General features: G+C 44.3%; 1 protein-coding gene across 2 annotated transcripts; it reads left to right on the top strand.

Annotated features, from left to right (window-relative positions):
* Window positions 1–200: 200 nt before the first annotated feature.
* Window positions 201–20974, top strand: wu:fb13g09 (ATP-binding cassette sub-family C member 5). Of its 2 annotated transcripts, none has more exons than XM_057043584.1 (29): window positions 201–508; window positions 3349–3534; window positions 3931–4086; window positions 6248–6395; window positions 7089–7322; window positions 7711–7884; window positions 8449–8596; window positions 9607–9755; window positions 9857–9964; window positions 10168–10518; window positions 10596–10667; window positions 10789–10913; window positions 10993–11065; window positions 11200–11403; window positions 11520–11645; window positions 11788–11881; window positions 11980–12164; window positions 12530–12676; window positions 13749–13878; window positions 14094–14247; window positions 16231–16359; window positions 16496–16682; window positions 17141–17230; window positions 17673–17865; window positions 17950–18109; window positions 18934–19012; window positions 19096–19209; window positions 19433–19597; window positions 20193–20974. In XM_057043584.1, exons 2-29 carry the CDS (start codon window positions 3359–3361, stop codon window positions 20283–20285), a joined length of 4164 nt encoding a protein of 1387 aa, XP_056899564.1. In that variant the 5' UTR covers window positions 201–508; window positions 3349–3358; the 3' UTR covers window positions 20286–20974. The 2 variants fall into 2 exon arrangements, with proteins under 2 accessions (XP_056899564.1, XP_056899563.1); XM_057043583.1 differs by having other exon boundaries at window positions 203–508; window positions 11788–11884.
* The last annotated feature ends 376 nt before the right edge of the window (window positions 20975–21350 follow it).

Genomic DNA, 21350 nt, shown 5'->3' with positions numbered 1-21350 from the left:
ATGCATTTGTGGTACGCCTGTATGCTTGCGAAGGGAGCCGTACACACCCCAACCAACCCCCCATTCGGGGGTGGGGGGGGGGCTGATCTGAACCCGCAGTGACACAACAAACAGCCCATTAACTGCCACCTGTGTCCCCGCTCCAAATGTCTGTCCGTCCCCCGAGGAGGACACTGAACGTACCGGCGGGTTTTCGGCCTGTTGATCTCTCTGTCGTCATAGCGACTCCACCGTCACCGGTTGGTGGATCTGTTGTGACGTCAGAGAGTCCCCCCTCCCCTCCCTTCTCCTCCCGGGGATCCCGGTTACGAGGACCGCGGCAGGACGGGACAACTGCCGGAGGAGTGGACGCGGTGCGCACTTCAAAATCCACCGGCTCCTGGGGGACACTCCGGAAGTGGAGACGTTCTGTTCTTAAACTTCCAAGCGAGGACAAGATGTTCATCAGCGGCCGCTCTTCCTGCTCATAAACACCCGCGGTTGTCCTGAGACACAGGTCCTCCTCCATGTAAGTCCTCCACAATGTTTCTATTATAGTGGACAATGTTGCGCACAAACCGCCAAAAACGTGTCGCTGCTGCGACTCAAACACCTTTAAAACTGCCGGAGGCAGCAACGCGAAAGTGGTTAAAAAGAGTTGCATTTTGCATCTAATGAGCGCGTCCACCATGTAAACAAGGTTAAACAAGTTTTTCATCCTGAACCGGTTACAGTGATGTAAACACTACAAATTTACATACCTGCAGCTTCTATTTTTCATCTTTGCACCACTTTACGTTTAAAGTTTTAGTTCTGTGGTGCTGGACCGGTGGTTGTTGTTTATGCTGTTTTCCATGTGTTTGACAAAGTTAGAACAATGTTTACTATGAAACCTCAGTCCTCACACTGGGACTCAAACTGTTGAATTAACAGTCGGGGGCCAAAATAAAAGCTGGTCTCCACAACTGATACTCAAACAAAGTTTCTCGCGCACCATCTGTTGGGAGATAAGAGCCATGGGTGTCGGTAAACATGCCCGCTGTTTACCTCCAACTATAGCGCAGACCTCACCGGCGACCTGACTGGACCGGCTGGGTTTCCCTTTCAGGTGCTGGTCTGAATACAAACATGTAAAACAGTGCTGTGAAAATTCTCACAGCTGCTTGAGAAACCTCACGTGATCTGAAAAACAAAACCTCTTTTCATACCCCCTTCCCCACCCCCCCACCCCCCCAGCCCTGCTGCAGGGTCTTATAATTATCTCACATTTCCAGTCACTATTTGGAGTTCAAGTCTGCCAGTGTGATCGTTCCCCACCACCACCGCCCCGTGTCGTCTGCCTTGCATCCCATTATCGACTGTGTTCCGTGGACAGCGGATCTAAACCCCCCGCACGCTGTCGGGCTGACCTTGTCATGGAGCTTTGCCTTAGAAGGGATCAGTGACAGTGTACGGAGCTGCCCGGCTCTGCTGGCAGGTCGTCTTTAAATAGATAAGCACTTTAGTTGTGTGCCAGTGTCCGGTCCTGACCTCTGAACAAGGTGATTGCTCAAGTTTGTCTGCGTCTCCGGGTGATTCAGCAGAAGACGGCTCTTCCTTAATTGTATCTCAGATTGCGCAAGGACGGAACAGCCTGAACTTATTCCCCTTAGCCATTGAATAATGGGGATTTATCCCTGTAGCGAACCCCAAGCAGCGTAATATTAGCCTCCGACCACTCACTGCAGGCGATTGTAATCGTAATGTAGTACAGCTACTACTATTATTATCATGGCCCACAAAAATGTGCAAGTTCTGGTGAAAAATGTGACATTTTGAAGAGTTTGGGAAATGAAAAATGGAAATTTACAGAAAAATGGATGACCGGTGCTCCATAGAATTTTAATTTTGCTAAGAAGTAATAGAGTGACAGTGGTGCAGGTAGATGGGAGCTGGTACGCAGATGTATCCCATATGGAGGGATGCATGGGGGGAGGGAGAGGATAAAGGTTAACACTTTCTGTGACCTCGCCGCAGACCTTTCCGGTGTGATTGGAAGCCCCCCTCTCCTTTGGGAGGCTGTGAGTCAACAGAGGGAAAGAGCAGAATTAAAAGACCTTTAATCTTTAACAAGAAATAGCAAAATAGAAAAGAAGCAATTGACAAAATCAAAAAAGAAGCAAGTACAAGTCCCTTTGTTTAAAATGCCTTCCTCTTTGAGATGACCTCCTGGCCCAGCTCTGAGATGCCCCCCCCCCCCCCCCCCCGAGCTGCTGGAGCGCTCCAGGCCAGTCGCCTGCAGGAGCTCCTGGCTCTTCTGCCCGACTCTTGAGGATGCTGCTGGCTGGTCCTCAGCTTGACCTCTGGCGGGGTTGAATATCTGTTTTCTAAACATTTTTCCAAGTCAATTCGCCACTTCTTCCGTTATTCTCCCACCAAATATAAACGACTTAAGGCGATTAAAGCAGCCTGCCTCTGTAGCTATGCATGGCTGTGTTTCTCTGCCTCTGGCTCAGCCGTCCCTCACTGCTGAGCAGCACGTGGTTGGGGTTGATATGTCCTAACATGTACTGCTAGTAAACACAACACCACCCGCAGAAGACTAGAACGAGACATCTATCACTGTTCACTCACCAATGTACTTGCACATATTACACGTGGGACAGATCTCAGGTCGACCTCCCGATTATTCTGTCATCCTGCCTCAGTGAAACCAGCTGTGTTGTAGTTTGTGTTTAGTTCTACAGGCGGCGACTGGTTGAAGGTTGAAGTTCCAATTCGACGTAACAAGGTTGTGATATTGTATGATTTGAACCAAAGCTTCGGAAGTTGAAGTGTCAAAGCTTTTTGGGGAAGGACTGTGTGATCAGACTTGTTTGATCTTGTTTTTTGCATGATGTTAGGCGTGGGGGTGGGTAACTCAGCCCTGCCTGCAGCAATGTCTTAACACTCCCCCTGACTCATTGCACTTCTGCTGGTAACAGGAAAAGACCTCCTGTTTATTTTGAAGTTATATCAGCACATATGTTGCAGCACAGGCATTACCACCATGAAAATGTGTGAGGGTGGATTTCTATGGCTGAATATACAACATCCCACCATAAAAAGTGTTTTTAATGAGAGCCGTCTGATTAATAAAACCTTCTGAGCTCCAGGTCTCCACTTCTGAATCAGAAACATGCAGCAGAGCAGCGACCTCGGGAAAATAGCTTTCCTTCATTGGGGTTGGCCTCATCTTAGGGCTTAGAAAAGCTCTACAACTGCAATTACCTGGGTTGGAATTAAAAGGGAAAGAACAAAACCAGTCCGGGTGGGTTCTTTGAATTCCAGGTTGTGCTGTGCATCTGCAGTGTTTTTATGCTGAGTGTAGGTTTGCTGTTGCTTCTCCAGAGGGGCTGCCATGTTTCCTGATGCGTTGGAAGAAGCCGGGCGGGTGGAGGGCCTCCCGCTCTCCTCCCTCCAGACACTGCCAGAAGCCGAGGAAGAAACGACCACGCCGGGACAGAAGGGGACGAAGAGACGAGGTCGATACCGGCAGAGCCTCCAGCTTTTGAAGCCCTTCAGGATAACCCACAAGTAAATAAGATCTCATTTATTAAGTTCACGCGGCAGCCACCCGACTGCGAGCCAGATGAGACAGCGCGCTGCTATTTTTGCCGCCTGGTGTGCTGGGTTTTAATGTTGCAGCAGGGGGCCACGAAAAAGGGGGTGGGAGCCTCTCCCGCAGCGATCGACAGCACTTTTTGAACATATGCCCACTGATAAGGCGGCCCTCTCAGGCTTCTGCCAGGAGCATACAAATGACTGTTCAAACACCGCAGCTGCGCTTCACCTTTCGTCGGCGCCGGCGAGCAAAGGCACGGCGTCTTTCTCAGCGCTCTGCCGCCGCTCCCCTATGTAGCACCTCTGTGCGTGCCCTCACCTTTAGACAGCTCGGCCGTTTTCCAATCTTCCCCCCCCACTGTTTTCCAGACACCAGCACCCAGTCGATAATGCCGGCCTCTTCTCATTCATGACCCTGCACTGGCTCTCCCCGCTGGCGCTGAAAGCCTTCAGGGCGTCCAGCCTGTCCGTGGATGACGTGTGGGGACTGTCCTGCCACGAAGCCTCTGAAACCAACTGCCAAAGGTGAGGTCACTGTAACCCCGCCGTTGTAAATATAGAAACCCGCTATTCTCCCCTGGCTGCAGGGAAGGGGGGGTAGAAACGGGGGAAAAGTCAGCTAATGATGAGGTTCCTGAGAAGTAACTTGTAGGTCGCCTGCTAGGGCAACCGCCAGTCGTGCGCCATGGCAACATTTTCAACAAATTACAACCTGCGTGTTGTACTGCACGTTGCACACGTGTAGTTTGTTTTAGTCTATGCTTCAGTCGTGCCTCTCCGGGTCGTTTCTTTTGCTCTATATTATGTCGGAAATGATGATCTCGTGTTCAGGCAAATATGGTGGCGGTGCGCTGCTTCCTGCTGACATCGTTCCTTCTCTGAACAAGCGGCGCAAAACTTTTAAACCGGGTCCGTGCCTCGATGAAACGCCTTCAAAGGGGCTGTTGACAGTTGACAGAACCCTTTTCTTCACTGAGTAAACAAGCGTTTCACTGTCATGTGTGCATGAGTTCTATCTTTGTGCTGCACGGGTGCAGTGAGGCTGCACAGGTGAATGTTCGGTCCTTTACCTCAGCAGGAACAGTGCGCTGGGATAGAAGGCTGCTGGGAATAGACGGGATTAGAGATTACAGCGAGAGTCAGTCCCTGATTTGGACGGTTATGTCATTTACTCCTGCACCTGCAGCGCTCCGCGCCTTTCTCTCACATTCAAAGCTTCCCGCTAATCGCATTATTCAAAGCAAAAAAAAATAAAGATTTTTTTTCCCACGTTATTTACTTGCGGAGGAAGGTGACTATTTGAGGAAGTTCACTTTAGTGCCTGGTGACAGTTGGTCATAAATGACCTGCTCAAAGGTTCCTGACTCCAGAGTGGTGCCGCTGCGTGTGTTAAAGAGCTCGCAGGGGCGCTGCAGCCAAGCAGCACAAGGCTGTCGCTCTGAGGGTGGTGGGCGATTGTGTGCATAAGTGCTGCTCTCACTGGAGACGAGAGGTCTTTATAGCAGACGTAGCAGGAACAGTTATGCAACTGCATGTGAACCAGAGAAGGAAGTGAGGGAATTGGAGAAACCCACTGGGAATGTTGGTGACACCGTTAGATGCTCAGTGAGGGGAAGACCTCAAACGCTTCTGACCAGGATTGGAGTGAAACATCACCTCTGCTCGCCATCTGGGGAACCCAGATGATATCATTTAGGGGTCTCTCAGACTACTGTAGTACTACTACTACACTACTGTAAAGCAGTACTGGATCCTACACTGTAACCCTGGTGTGTGTGTTTTATTGGTGTGTATGCTTTGTTTTTCTATTAGACCCCCCCATGAAATAAAGACATTAAAATCATTCTACTGATTCAACAATTAAAATGTAAATTAGTCAATAAATCTATTAAAGAAGCATAGTACAAAAGAGATTCAAAATAATAACAAAGTTCCAAGTCTCTTTCCATCGCTGTCTTTCCAGTTCCACGGTTCATTCCTCGTTCAATCCACTGTTGGAGGTTAACAGCTCTGAGTGTCGGATTCTCTCTGATTTATGGCCTCTCTTAATTTTTTTTTTGAATGCAATTACATTTAATCTCTTGCATTCAACATCGTTTGATTTCAAGTAGTAATTACATGCATATGTGTGTGTATGGATGTGTGTTTCTAGTTGGTTTAATGTGCTGTCTGATACGTTTTAATAAAGTCATTACAGCATAAATTACTTTCTGCAGCTGCTTCATAGAGTCATTAGCTGTGATACATTTGGCCAACAACATATTCTACTCTGTTCAGAGGCTTTATATTGCAATTAAATCACATTAGCACATCTTTACATCTTCACTTTTACCTTTTCCTCATGTAATTATGCGATGCATCATTCCTGATTGCACGCTGTAGGTCACCTTTACACAGTTATCAGATGCTCTACATCTATTTTTATCGGCTGCGTTATCTTTGTTTCATAATTGGCTCTTTATATATATTTTTTCTCCTGGGTCAAACTGATAAATGAAAAGTGCAAATTTAGAATGTTTAATGAGCCGAAATAAAGACAAATCTGAAATCATAAAGTATTCTTGATGAAAAATGCAATCTTTCCTTCCTAATTAACTACTCATGTAATGGAAATTTTCTTTCATATTCATGTTTTAAAGTAGTTTAAAGCCACTTGCAGACATGAAAAATGGGTTTCTGCTTCCAGGCTTGAGTTTCTGTGGCACGATGAGCTGAAGAGACGAGGGAGAGACAGGGCATCTCTTACCAGAGTCTTCTGGCGGTTCTGCCAAACACGCATGCTGGTGGCCATTTTTTCCATCCTCCTCACGATGGTGGCCGGCTTTGTCGGGCCAGTAAGTACCGTCCAAATCCTCCTTCCCCTTTATGTTCTGCAGATTCCTGTAATGGGCCTTTCGGCATGGTCACACACTGGGGAGTCCCAGGTCTGCTTGTACATTTTGGAAAGCACTTTATCCTGTTTCACACTGGTTTTGGAAATTGAAATGACACCATACTGGGAGATTACAAAGCCTCAGATAGTGAAGCCGCCATTAATACTGGGGATTAGCTGTTTTGTACCCAGTCACACTTTGTTCCAAATACAGTTTTGTCCCTCATCTGCCACATTTCAGATTTATAAATAAATTCCCTTAAAAAAAAAATCAAAAACAGTTCCAATAAACAGCAGGAATCTATGACTCCCAGGAACTCCCAAATGAAGACATCATCCCGTCTGATCTCTTCTTCCTTTTGATGACGTGTCTGCTATGTGTGTCTCCCCACAACTAATTGTATTAAAAGGATTTACCTCTTACACAAGTGCACCCATGAGGCTCAAATTCCAGATTGATTCATTTAATACATCTACACAATTTATTCTGAGCAGAATTGGTGGTTTTCTTGTATTTACAAATTTGTCTCGTGTTGTATTGCATGAGATGACAATAATTGAACTTGTGTTCCTCTGCATTCTTGGCTTGTTAACATGTTCCTGTTAATATTCCCTTGATGTTTTCATCATTCCCCACCTTTGTGGTCTTCTCCAGGCTATCTTAGTGCGAGCGCTGCTGGAGTATTCCCAGGCTTCAGAGAGCTCCGTGCCATACGGACTGTGTCTGGTTGCCGGGATCTTCGTCACGGAGCTGATTCGCTCGTGGACTCTGGCGCTCATGTGGGCCGTCAACTACCGCACTGCAGCACGCCTCCGCGGGGCAGCTCTCACTTTCGCCTTCAACAAGATCCTCGCCCTGCGCAGCACAAAAGACATTAGCCCGGGCGAGGTAAGTGATGAAACCTTGAAGGGGACTCGTCTCCAAATTAACTTAATCAGCCCTCGCTGTGGGGCTCCACATGCTGATGATTGAGATGGATTTCATTTCAGCTCTTACACCATTCCCGCTTAGATCGCAGCAAATCCTATAGCCTGAGGGAAGGAGGCTGTTAAGATTAGCCATTACTCAGTTTAAGAAGGACCATTGTTCCACATGCAAATGTGGTCATAAACTGCTGCGGTGAAAAGGCTGTGAAGCCGTTTTTCCATATCTGCCAAACTGACCTAAAACATCTAGATTTTCATGAAACTACACCTCATTTGTAACAATCGTGTTGTCAGTCACAAGGGAATTGGGTTTCAGATGTGTGAATGTGCACTACTCTGCCTCCTTCCAGCTGATCAACATCTGCTCCAATGACGGCCAGCGCCTGTACGAAGCCGCGTCAGTCGGCCCTCTGCTGGCAGGGGGGCCCCTTGTGGCACTCCTGGGTCTGTCCTACACTGCGTACTTCCTGGGCCCCACAGCTCTCCTGGGCTCCACAGTGTTTATCCTCTTCTATCCCGCCATGGTGAGATTCCATCTAAAACATCTGCAACAAAAGGCAGGCTACAGTAATTATAGGAGCACAAATTAGATAAGATTAATAACAGCACACAGGCAGATAACTGTCAGGGTTTTTATTGTGGCCTAAATAGCTATCAAAAACAATGTTTCGTAACAGACTGATTAGATTTACACCAAGCAATGATCACAGTCATTAAACCAGTGACAAGCAATTTCATTACAGCACTTCCTGAAAGTTTCATCATTTGTTAATGATCAGCAGCAGATAGGAGCACGTTCATGCTAACATCTTTACATTATCTTGTCCTTTTGAGACAGGGGACCAGCACTTTTTAACACACAGCACTCTGGCCATCCATCTTGTGTCAACTCTGCAGCTGTTATTTACAAATTGCATTTGGTGTAAGCTGGGGCCTGACAGTCGGAGACCCTGGTGTTGATGTGAAAGGCATTTATCACTCTGGTCCCGTCAGACAGGCCTGAAGCTCAGATAATGCGATCGTGCCTGCTTTCATTTCCTCTCGCTGCCACTTACTTCTCTCGTCATCGCTTCCCCTCTACCCATCAGATGCTCGCGTCCAGACTGACGGCGTATTTTCGCAAGAAATGCGTGGTGGTGACCGACCGGCGCGTGAGACTGATGAATGAGATCTTGGGGTGCATCAAGTTCATCAAGATGTACTGTTGGGAGGACGCCTTCGAGCAGAATATTCACAGTAAGTCTGGGTGAAATGCTCACCAGTCACGCTGCTCATTTCAGATTTGAGGGATTTTTGGTAAAACTCTTAAATGTATTATCACCATGCAAACTTGAATCAAACGAGCACGTTTCAAACCAAACATTCTTATCTCATATGAAGTCCCTCCTCCATTGCAAATTATTGCCTAATGGGTCCATTTATCACCCAAAATTCCACTCCGAGCCAAGAGATAACCTTAACCCTGACTTTATTTACACTTGCCTGCTCTTTTAAAGTCCCCCGTCCATCTTCTTTAATAATTATTTACCTCAGGATTAATCTGTGAGGCATTTGCTCTGTTCTGATACCTCCAGCAACTGTCAAGACTGGTTTAATTGTTCAGTGGATTTAATAGCTGGGTCCCTTGTTGTTGATAGGGATCATTTTCCCCCTTTTTCATGATGCCTCAAAATTAGCCAGGTGGGGCCCATTTTCACTACTATCCTTTGATTACCCATTATAATCATAATTAATTGACATTCAGCCTAATTGATGTAGAAACTCATCCTTGCCAATTACCATTAAATCGACGATCCCAGCGGTTTATACCAAGGCCGTCAACTCTGCTGTGTAGCAAACACCTACCTTTTAAATTCAGTCACAGCATGTAGCAGGAGGAGGATTATATTAAAGATGTAGAGTGAACGTTTTTCTGCATCAACTGAACTGAGTGAACTAAGGAACAAGCATGTGCATTTGGGAGATATAACCAGGATGGAGGAGTAGGCTGGATTTGAGTCTTATACACTTGAATGCTTATCAAGGTTCAGCAGGTTTGGAAGTCCCTTTTATACCATTTATAGATGTAGGGTCCTTCTCTTCCCACTTGTCTCTATTTCTACCCTTTTATGTGTTGGGTTGAGACTCTTATGATGTTTTTCATTGTTCCCCTTGTGAACTCTTTGGGCTAATCTCAGCTCTTCATTTATTTTTCTGACCTCTTTCTGGCTTTCTTTGCCTTTTATAAAATGGCCTCTATCTTTCAGAGGTGCGATCAGAAGAGCGGAGGATGCTGGAGAGAGCAGGCCTTGTCCAAAGCCTTACTGTGGGCGTGGCTCCCATCGTCGTGGTGATATCAAGCGTCTGCACCTTCACCTTTCATATGGCGTTAGGCAATGACCTTACTGCAGCTGAGGTATGCACATAAGGGAAGTGTGGCTTGTTCCTGTGGGGGATTCATCTGCATTAGAAACACACATGTTGTGTTTGTGCCTGACTACACACATTCTTCCACAGGCTTTCACTGTGGTTGCCGTTTTCAATTCCATGACCTTTGCCCTCAAAGTCACACCCCTGGCAGTCAGGTCGCTGTCAGAAGGTGCTGTCGCCATCAGAAGGTTTCAGGTGAGAATTGAGTGCGGCTGTGCAGAGCTGCATTATTTTTGCCTCAAAAAAGACTTGTGACCATATTTGGTGAATTAGAAACTGCCCTGAGAGTGCTGGGCAAAATTGGCTTTGATGGATGTTTGCAGTGTTCCACCATTTTCAGAAAATGTCAATTAAAATTAAATCAATGCAATAGGTAACAGCACATTCTGTCTCTGCAGAGGCTCTTTATGATGGATGACAGGGAGGTTGTTTTGGTCAAAATGGAGGATCCCAGCAACGCTGTGGAGTTCAGGGATGCTACGCTGGCTTGGGAAAAGGCACGACCCCCAGCTACGAACATGACATCGTCCCCCAGCAAGCTCGGAGGGATGAAGCGTGTCCTGCGCAGGGAGAAGCTCAGGCTCTATATTTCAACAGACGACAGCAAAGAAATCAAGGACCTTCCGAATGTGCAGAGTCTCCTCACAAATATGGAGCAGGAGAGTCCACAAAGCACTATCTCCTCCACTCAGAGCATCAGACCCCCGCTCCACAAGATCCTGCACCGCATTGACATCCGCATTAAGAAGGTAACAGTAGTAAATCATCTAAGGAGAGAGGGGGTTTCTTAAGTTAGATGTATTGATGGCTGCATATGTCCCTCTAGGGTTCAGTGGTTGGAATCTGCGGTGGTGTTGGTAGTGGAAAGAGCTCAATTTTATCAGCCCTGCTGGGACAGGTGAGTTCAAGCTCCTTTTAAAGATATGAACAAAAGTATCAAGGGGAGTTTTTTTTCAATTTCCTTCACCCACAATAAACCCACATGTGATAAAAGGTTTCCTGTTATTTTTTTGGTGCAGATGACCCTGGTAGAAGGTAACGTAGCTGCCAGTGGCGGCTTTGCTTTTGTCTCACAACAAGCCTGGATCCTTAATGACTCACTGAAGGAGAACATCTTGTTTGGGAATCAGTATGACAAAGACAGGTTAGCTCTCAACTACAGTGTAACAACGCAGGATAAAAAAAAACAGTAATAAGTTTATTTCACACTATTTCTTCTTCAGATATTATGCAGTTCTGGAGGCCTGCTGTCTTCTGCCAGATCTTGCTGAGCTGTCCTACGGTGACATGACGGAGGTATATAAGGACATTCTCAATTATAGGCTTTTAGCAAATTATTCAATTTATGTTCAGTCACTGTCAACATTGAACTAAAAGCTGCAGCTCTTACTAAATTTCAATGAGTGATTCACACTTTTTTTTTACTCCAGATTGGTGAGAGGGGCGTCAATCTGAGTGGTGGGCAGCGCCAGAGACTGAGCCTGGCTCGGGCCCTCTACAGCGAGCGGCCCATTCTTCTCCTGGATGATCCCCTCAGTGCTGTCGATGCCTGTGTGGGTTCCCAGGTCTTCCACAAGGCTATCATGGGTGTTGCTAAAGGAAGGACAATCCTGTTTGTAACCCACCAGCTGCAGGTGTGTTTCATCTAAACCCACTTTTTTTAAGCTTTAAAATCACTCCTTTTATGCATGAAATTAGATTTTAAGATTTAATGCCAACCACATTCTTCACTGCCATTTTTCTCTCTCAGTACTTGTCTGAGTGTGACCAGATTATTCTGATGAAGGACGGACAGATCGCTGAGTGCGGCACCCATGACCAACTAATGTGTAAAGAGCGTGATTATGCTAACCTCGTCAACAGCCTGCAACAGGAGGTAAGGCCGCCACAACACAGTAACTGGATCCTTCTGGACAATTCTTGAGCCCAGAAAGACTTGGAGCAGGAGAAGGGAGATGACTGGGCATGCCCGAGCATGGTTAAAGCCCGTTTGATATTTAATTTCTTTGTGTTTTCAGATCCAGGTTAAAGAGACTTTAAAACACAAACAGCAGGGTGCAGGAAAGGCTGACAATGCTGTCGAGGTCAGACCAGAGCTGGACAGCAGGAGAGGTGGTGAGAGACTTGTGCTATGAGGCTCATGTAACTTAACTGCTGCATGATTATTTTCTCGGTAATTTTTACAAGATTTTTTTCTTTTCTTTATGTAGAAAAACTGATGAAAGCTGAAGAAAAAGGCTCTGGTGATGTCAGCTGGTCTGTGTATGGTGCCTACATCAAAGCAGCAGGAGGTCCTCTTGTCTTTCTCCTCAACATGGTCCTCTTCCTGTCCACCACAGGAAGTATCGCCTTTAGTAACTGGTGGCTGAGCCACTGGATCAAACAAGGTAGTGGGGTGAGTTCAAAAAGAGACCCGGTTTACTGTCATTCAGTCTGTATTTTAGAAAAGCTATTTTTTTGGGGATGTATGACTGCTGCACTCAGAATAAATCAGAATGTCCATGATGAGAAAAGCGGCAGAAATGCAGTAAACCTAATTAAACACAAGCATTACCAGTGATGACGCAGATGTGCAGCAACGTTATTGAACAATGTGCTCACAACTATAAATGTCAAATTGACTGATCACCCTGTGCTTTTATTCATTTTATTTTTTTATTTTTTACATTTTTTTTCAATTTCATTCAAGGCATAATTCCTACATTTAAAAGCATTGAATTTCTTTCATTCTTTGTAATCTGTTGCTCCACCTTTCCTCAGAACACATCATTAGTCTTGGCGAATGAAACCACGGCAGGGAACAGCATGAGACTCCATCCTCACATCCACTATTATTCAACTGTTTACGTTGCATCTATGGCAGCTGCTTTGTTCCTGAAGACGATGAGAGGTGTGGTGTTTGTGAAGGTAAGCTAACCACTTTCCTCGGATGCTGCCTCCCATGTGCTTTCTCTATGGATGCAACAACCTATTAGTGATATTGAAAATTGGTCCATTACAGACAAATACAGCTCAATTGGTTTTGGTTGACAACAGGGCTGAATGACATTCATTCTGTAGTGTATTTATTAATTTTAATGGTTCTGTTTTTGAAAGAATACACTGTATTCATTCTACATCTGTATTATGTTTCTGTCCAGTATTAGATTGGAACCGTATTAAAGTGTGTCCTTGTCATTTTCTGAAGCAGTAATGTTTGTTTCAAATAATTAGAAGTGTTTAAATAGGGTTTATCTATTAGTTGAATTGTTTTTCTTTTGATTTTTCACCTCTTTGTTAATGTTTTTGTGCCGTAACTGCAAAGTGCTCTGAGCCAAATCGTTTCACATTAATCACTATTTATAAATGTGTGCATTTGTGCGCGTGTGTAGACAATACGACGTGACAGTGTTAAAGGAAGGATGTGTGCATGTGCATGTCAGTACCCCTACGGGTGCACATCCTCTTTTTCAAGCTAACCCATTCTGACACTGCATTGCAGAGGTTGGATCACCACATTAATGTGTGCCACTTGAAATTGCTAATTTTTCAAAGATGGCTAATCTTTTTTAACCCCCAGCTGTGATGAGATCTCAGGGACAGTTGAATATTCCATTAACGGAATTAATTTGCTCTCTGCTGCCACATGCAATCTTTTTTGTCCGAGCAGTGAAACGTCTTCTGCTCATTAGGTCATAACCTTTATGTCAGCCTTGCAGAAACTCATTAGAAATGAAGACTTGACAGCTTTCCTTACGCAAGGAAAAGACCCGTACATGTGCACAGCGTATGTTGAGGTAGCATTTGTTTCTCTGCTGCCATCAATAGAAGCCGTGTTGTATTTATGGACTGCCTGTTTTGTATTCAAGCGCATCGACAGGCGATTTCCATCCAACTGTCTGTTTATCCCAACTGTAATTCCTCCCATATGCTTTTTAAAGTTGTTTGTTTCCACGTGTCGGATCACATGTGAAAATGCAGCTGTTCCTTGTGTTGACAGTGCACGGTGAAGGCTGCCTCGGCGCTCCATGATAAGCTGTTCCACCGTCTCCTGCTCAGCCCTATGCGTTTTTTTGATACAACACCTCTGGGTCGTATCCTGACTCGCTTCTCCAGAGACATGGATGAAGGTGAGGCTTGATTTGTCTTGACGAGGCACCTTTCGCCCTCCTGGAAGACTTCTCGGTCAGAGAAGTCGCCCTGCTTGACAAGGTGTACTGTTGAGTTCATGGCCTGAGGGAGTGGCTTTCTGTTATCCACTTCACTGTTGTCTTTACTTGACTTGTCGATGCCACTCTGTTTCTTCCATCTGACCTATGCGTTCCATACGTTCCGTCCTCTCCAGTGGATGTGCGCCTCACCATGCAAAGCGAGATGCTGCTTCAGAACCTGACCCTGGTGCTTTTTTGCTTGGGGGTGGTAGGCATCGTCTTTCCCTGGTTTCTGATCACCATCCTGCCTCTGGGACTTTTCCTCTGCCTCATCAGACGTGTCTCCAGGTCAGGTTCCCATCGCTACACTACGCGCCTGCTGATAAGCACCGAGCTTGAAATTTAAGCAGATTGTTAGCACTTTACATTTCATTTCCCCGTGTTACTGGTAACTTGATAAATGAGCGACAAGTGCTCGAGCTACCCCAAAGGTAAAGCAACATGTTAAATGAATCAATCATTTTGCACCTACTAAGCATTCTGCTGTTACATTTATTATTTTGATTAGTTGCACCTTTCATTGCTCTGTTAAATTATTTAAATATGGTCTTTAAATAATGAAGCATATTGATAATTTTATGTTCGTGAAGTTATAGAGAGTTAGTCTGTGTAAATATCAGGACACTTTAAAATGACATTTCTGGCCATCTGACATTTGTAGACATTAAAGATTCATTCGTCAGCATAAATAATGCATCTCAGTCTGTCAAACTGTCCCACCAGATTGTAGGGCTTTGGCGTTTAATCTCAACAAATTTGCTTAATTGCACTATCCACTATATTGAGTAGTTATCATTCAGCCCATATATATAATTAGAGGTTATTCCTCTTGATGTTGTAGTAGTTGCAGAAGCATCCTGTGTGATCTGAGGGCTCTGCCGCAGTTTTGCAGGATACAGGTAGATCTACCAAGAGCAACAGCACAGTGATACCCTGGGAAATAACAGCAGTATCTTGTTATTTCCTCTATTGCAGAGATCAAGAGGAACATGACTCTTATACTGTTATTGTTGCAACAGTGTGAAGTCAGAAAGTACAAAAACAAAACGCAGCATGTTCCAGAATTCCTACACTGCTCACATCGCGTGTGAAGTCACGACACATATTTGGGGTTATGATGTTTAAAATCTTTTCAGGGAAACATTTTCCAACTTTACACCTGTATCCCTGCTCAACCTGTCCCTTCTGGTCTCATAGGCCTCTTCATCATAAGTATTGAACGTGCAATTTTTACAGCTTTTCTCATGAGGGACCTGTGTTGTGTTAAAATGTCTTTGTATTTTTTTAGAGGTGAAGATTTCTTAGAAAGTTAAGTTTAATCATTTGAATTTAATTTTTCTTTTAAAAGAAGATCTCATCAGAACCAAAAACAACACAATTAGCATTCGGCAGCAAACGCAGCGTTCACCACAGCGATCGAATGTTGTGTTTAACAAAGTCACGAGTCAGAAGACGTGCGTAGCTGCCTCTTCTAATGGACCTCCCTCTGCAATCACCCACATCTAAAGCAGCTTTTATTGGGATTTTAAATGAAACTGCCCAGAGCATCAACATGTTTGTCTGGAGCACAGGCTGGAAGTGAAGAAAGCCTCGTGTTCTTTCCCTCACTCAGCTGGGCTCTTATGTGAGTGATTCCCTGCATACTTGAAAATTCCTCAAACCGTCCACCCTGCCTTGGCTTCTAAAAGTAGAACAAGACCTCAGTTTTGTCAATAAAACCTTTTTAACATTTTTGGCTGTTATGCCTGTGTTATGGACGCCTGTGTGTTACTTAGTGTTCAACACCTCACACACAGTATGTGCAAATTCTAGAGCTCAGGCAGGGAAATGCTTTCTACCTGTCTGCCATTAGGTTACATCATCCCAACTTTATTTTTTCCATGGAATTTCACGTTCAAGTTAAATATTTGCAGGTGATTGCGGAATATTATACAACTCTTTCACTGAAGTGGTCAGTTGGGGGGAAAATGTAGCATGTAGATGTTTTGAAAGGTTTGAGTCCATCTTACTAGAACCTGTTTGCACATAATATGCCACAAATGTCCTTTAAAAGAGGCGAACCTCACAGCTGGATCCACCGCATTCGGGAGATGTTACAGCTCAATTACCAATATAAACATTATTTGGGTCCCTTTCTGCCACTAAAGCCGATGTTAATTAACTAATGTAATATATCTGTATATGTCAGTTTCATTTACTGGATGGTATAGACAATTTAAGTGTTGACAAAGGACAGAGAAATGTAAACAGGTTATTTGTCTTTGATTTAAGGGTCCTTATTCGTGAGCTGAAGCGTTTGGAGAATATCAGCCAATCACCATTCACCTCACACATCACCAGCAGTCTTCAGGGACTCTCCACCATCCACGCTTATGGAAGAGGACGCGACTTCCTCCACAGGTACCAATAACAGCAATTCCATCTCCTTTTATTTGTCATTTAACCTGCAGGTTAAGATTTACATTGAAGCCAATTGGATTGTTTAACTGAAACCAAACAATTTTACTTTACTTTCCGATTTTCTGCCTTTCTGTAGATATCAGGAGTTACTGGACAACAACCAGGCCTCCAACTACCTCTTCAGTTGCGCCATGCGTTGGCTGGCTGTTCGGCTGGACCTTATCAGCATCTTTCTTATCACTGTCGTCGCACTGCTCATTGTCTTCATGCACAATCAAATACCTCCCGCCTATGCAGGCTTGGCCATATCATACGCTGTGCAGGTACGTTTACGAGGTGCAGAAGAAGACATTTTTCATTTCTGACTTGGAGCTTCCATAAATTAATCAACAAATGGATAAGCAGGGATGCCCGGATCTATCCATCCTGGCCAAGAGGCAGGAATGTCCATCAGAGGACGCACACGATTCACTCACACCTCAGTCCAATTTAGAAGCTACTATCGGCGTGACTTTGGTCTGTGTTTGATGTGTGGGAGGAATCTGGAGCACCCAGAGAAAACCTACGCAGGCAAAGACATGCAGAGCATCAGAACATGCAAACCTTGTACCAAGGACAAATACAACACAAGTCTTTCTACACATAGATGGAACAAACTGTTATTACATCCTTATTTGTTCAGATAACTAGTGACAAACATTGTTGGACGGGCTGTATTAATGATACAGTTGTTGAACATTAACCCTCTAGACCGTCTCCTTTTTTCCCCTTGAACCAACAGTTGACCGGCTTGTTTCAGTTTACGGTGCGGCTGCTCGCTGAGACCGAAGCTCGGTTTACGTCTGTGGAGAGGATCAATCATTATATAAAGGTATGAGCGTTGATTGATGTGGGGAGGAAGGTTAGTGTTTGGCCATGACACTGGCAGGAGTATCGTCATTAGCCCAGTAAAGCAGCCTAAACAGAAGGCAGTCGTCATGTCCAGATCAGATCTGTCCTCTCCAGACAGTGAGAAACAGAGAAAATCAGTTTTCCTCAGACTGAAGGACATGCCAGGGCTTAGTCCCTGGTGCCAAATTAATGCTTTTTGCAGCAGCATTCATTTCTAAAGCAATGTGGTGCACATTGATGTCTCTGATATGGCTCTCATATTCCGATTTATTGCATTTGGCTGGTCTGTAACCTGAAAGTTGACTGGCTGAGATGCACAAAATTATATTTTTGGTTCTCAGAAAGGCATTCGTGAAGTGAAGATTGTGTGGCTTGAGCCTTCATGTGGATGATTACAAGATGCATGTTTTTCCCTGTGTCAGTGTCTAGAGAGCGAAGCCCCTCGGCGCAGAGACGGAGCAGCCGCTCCTGACCCTTCCTGGCCCCAACAGGGAAAGATCACCTTCCGGGACGTTGAACTGCGCTATCATGAAGATCTGCCACTTGTGCTTAAGAATCTGTCCTTCACCGTTCTGCCGGAGGAGACCATCGGCATTGTGGGGCGCACAGGTTCAGGTATGACCGTTTCTAGCTAGATAAAATTCCCTTTAAAAACCTACGTGCTTTTCTTCATTCTGTATTTCCCGTATGCTCCCGCAGGAAAGTCGTCACTGGGCGTAGCTCTTTTCAGACTCGTGGAGCTGGCCGGAGGCTCAATTATTATTGACGGGATCAATATCGCACAGATTGGTCTGGATGACCTGCGGAGCAAGGTAGCCATCATTCCTCAGGAGCCAGTGCTCTTCATTGGCACCCTCAGGTAATCCCCACCATAATGTATTGTATTAATGAGCTTAATTTATGGATTTTTACAGGTTAAAAAACGCAAAGCATCGTGGATGAATGCGAGAGCCATCCGTTCGTGTTCAGTGGTGCAGCAACGAGCTGAAACTGCACATCTGTCACAGGCCTTTAGAGAAGATTTACATTTTCTTTTTATAGCTTCGACTTACAGACAAGACGCTTTATAAATGCTTATTAAAGCAAACAGCAAAAAGGGTTTTGCAGGAACTGTTTTGGACTGTGTGAGTTCACCATTGTAGGTTTTACTGATGTGTGGCACTTGCTGGAGTCTCAATAACCTTGTCTCAGAACCTTGTGCCTCTTTTTTGCTTGAGAAAGTTGTCCAGTTTTGACAGGATGGAGTATTTTATGGTGCGTTTATAACCCTTGTTAGGGTCTGCCCCTGCTGTTGAGCAGCAGAAGTGGCATTCACAGACCCAGGACGGTCTTTCAGTGGATTTGTTGTTTTTGATCTCAAATGATGTTTGTTGTGCCACAAAGCAGTCGCAGCGTTTTAGCTCTGTAAATGGTGTTTTTTTTGTTAAAAAGAAGAAAATCAGCAAACACAGAAAAGCAAGTGCTCGGTATTAACAAAAGAAACAGGCTGTTTTAAAAGCTGAATCTCAGCAGTATTAACAAAGAGAAACATTAATAAATTTGTTCAGAAAACCACCAACCTCGGGCTAAAGTCAGAGTTGACCTTTTCCAGCTGAGGCGTAAGAATGTAGCATCAGCAGTTCCCATAAATGTGATGTTGTCATCATGTTTAATCCAATTGGGCTTTTTTTTATGTTCCCACAGATCCAATTTAGATCCCTGGGATCAATACTCTGATTCCCAGATCTGGGACGCTCTCGAGAAGACGCACATTAAAGAGATGGTCAGTGAACAATGATGGTTAAAGAGCCTCGCTGTGTTATACTCTGAGCATTTTTCCTCAACCCTGTCTGTGACTGGCCTCAGGTCAGCCAGCTGCCTCATTCACTGCAAGCAGAGGTGACAGAGAATGGAGAGAACTTCTCTGTGGGAGAACGACAGCTTCTCTGCGTGGCCCGAGCCCTGCTGCGCAACAGCAAGGTGCGGAATTTTTAAAAAGCTGCTGATTTTCATGTTTATATTGAACATCTTTTGATTTGGAGAAGATGGCCTGTAACACAAAACACTGTTGTTTTAAGAAAATAAGCAGTTCATGACTGAAAGTGGTCGGCGCTCTCTGTGTGGAATAACACTGCCGCCTATCGGTGTACAACAGAACTGACGCTCAAGCATCTTTTCTTTAACTCTTTTTTTTTTCTTCTAGATCCTCATCTTGGACGAAGCAACTTCAGCTATTGACACCGAGACAGATCGTCTCCTTCAGGATACCCTGTGCTGTGTGTTTGGCAGCTGCACCACTTTAGTCATAGCCCATCGTCTCAACACGGTGATGAACTGTAGCAGAGTCATGGTCCTGGACAATGGCCAGGTAAGTCTGAGTCGACAGAGGAACTGAAGAGTTCTATTAAAACCACCAGGACTGGATTAAAGGAAATCAACATCTTTTTAGGTTACAGACTGTCTGGCACTGCAATATTTTGCCAGCTGTGCCTGTAAATGATCTTCTTGCTAATGATCCATGAAAAGGAATGTGCAAAATTTTATTTTGGATGTAACCAAGAAGAAATTAGTCAAATCTATAGTTTCTTTAGTTCAGGAGACTTATTTGAGTATTTAACATTCATTTGAATGTAAGTGATTGATGAAATTCTGAATAATGGGTGTGAACATTTAAGGGATTTATAAATTTGTGATATTTATTTATTTATTACAGTAAAGATGATCATATTTCTAGCCTTGTCTTAATTTACCTTTTTAATCATTGCATAGACCCGATTGTAGTGGTTCATATTTGAACTTCTGATGGAAAAATGTTCCTGCTCAGGAGAACTAAGTCAGTTTTCTATATTTGTAGCCAAACCGTGTCTCGATCTTATGTTCTTCTGTACACGGGCTCACAGAATGAGTAAGCAGGAGCTGATTTATGTGCTGGTAATGATCGGTGTTGCATTTTTCATTTTCAGATTTTGGAGTTCGACAGTCCTGCTGCTCTGCTGGCAGACGAGAATTCACAATTCAGAGCCATGGTACAGGCGTCAGAACACCAAAGCCGATGAAAGACACCCGGCCTCCACTTCAGATTTGAGCTGCGACTCAAATGTGGATTTGCACAAACACACATGTGCACACGTGCACATACTAATTACAGTAGCCTCCATCCTACCACAGCGTTCAATCGATGTCTTTCCAAACAAAAGACACGGATCATTTTAAAGGACAGGTGAAACCTCACTATGCAATCAAACCCAAGCTTTTGCTGCAATGTCATAAAAATGATTTTCTATGGGCCAAAGAAATTATAACAAGCAATACAGAGCAAAGACTCTCGTGATCGCACTTTATAATTCATGTAGACGCATCTGGAAAGCTTCTATTTCCTCAGAAGTTAAAAGGTGAGACTCTAAATGTGATGAATCTACAACCATACTGGGCAAGAACTATGTTATGAATGTGTTCTATTCATATATAGTGCCTCAATCTTTAATTTTCAGGTTATATAATGGAGCAGAGCCATGGATGTAAGTACTGTGTACCTACAAGTATAGAAGTACACAGGTATAAAAACTGCACTTTTATGTGGTAACATTTTACCAAAATTTTAGCTTTTTCTCCCAGAGCTGGGAACTGTTGTCAACATTTGCCTTATAATCAGCTTGTGTACTGACCAACTGTCTGTAATGTGTCTATTTTCTTGCCATTAAGGTCTTGTTTTAAATAAAATTACTTCCCATTTGCGCTGCGTCAATTTGCCTGGCATGATTTGAAGTGGTCACGCTGAATTTCTACATGATTCTGTCGCATGTGTGTGAGCTGAACTGAAACCAGCCAATGGTCAGTGCCAGTAAATGGCTTCCAACAGTGATACTGTGTCTGATACTGAAAGTACAGACATAAGTGTGCGCATGAGAGATAAATAACCGAAAACAGTATCATTAACTGTCCGACTCGCTAAGGAGGTTGTAAATGAGGTCCTATAGCTATCATAAAATAACAAAGGGCATTTTGGATTCTATTCTTAGCCAAAATATTGCCCTCAGATCACGGGAAAGCTGATTCTAAATGTATTTTTAGTGTAGGGCTCAACAGAGAAATGTAAAACTACCAGGGAAATTCAATATAAT

This window comes from Takifugu flavidus, chromosome 9 (genome assembly GCF_003711565.1).
Source record: "Takifugu flavidus isolate HTHZ2018 chromosome 9, ASM371156v2, whole genome shotgun sequence".
Lineage (NCBI taxonomy): Eukaryota > Metazoa > Chordata > Actinopteri > Tetraodontiformes > Tetraodontidae > Takifugu > Takifugu flavidus.
Note: the sequence above shows the minus strand (reverse complement) of the source record. Positions and strands in the feature narration are given on the sequence as shown.

Bases quoted from the DNA above. Each gene is read 5' to 3' on its own strand.
- wu:fb13g09 (XM_057043583.1), top strand. From the start codon at position 3,359: ATGTTTCCTGATGCGTTGGAAGAAGCCGGGCGGGTGGAGGGCCTCCCG. The intron at 3,535-3,930 runs GTAAATAAGATC...ACTGTTTTCCAG, and splicing joins CCCTTCAGGATAACCCACAA to ACACCAGCACCCAGTCGATA. The intron at 19,210-19,432 runs GTGCGGAATTTT...TTTTTCTTCTAG, and splicing joins CCCTGCTGCGCAACAGCAAG to ATCCTCATCTTGGACGAAGC.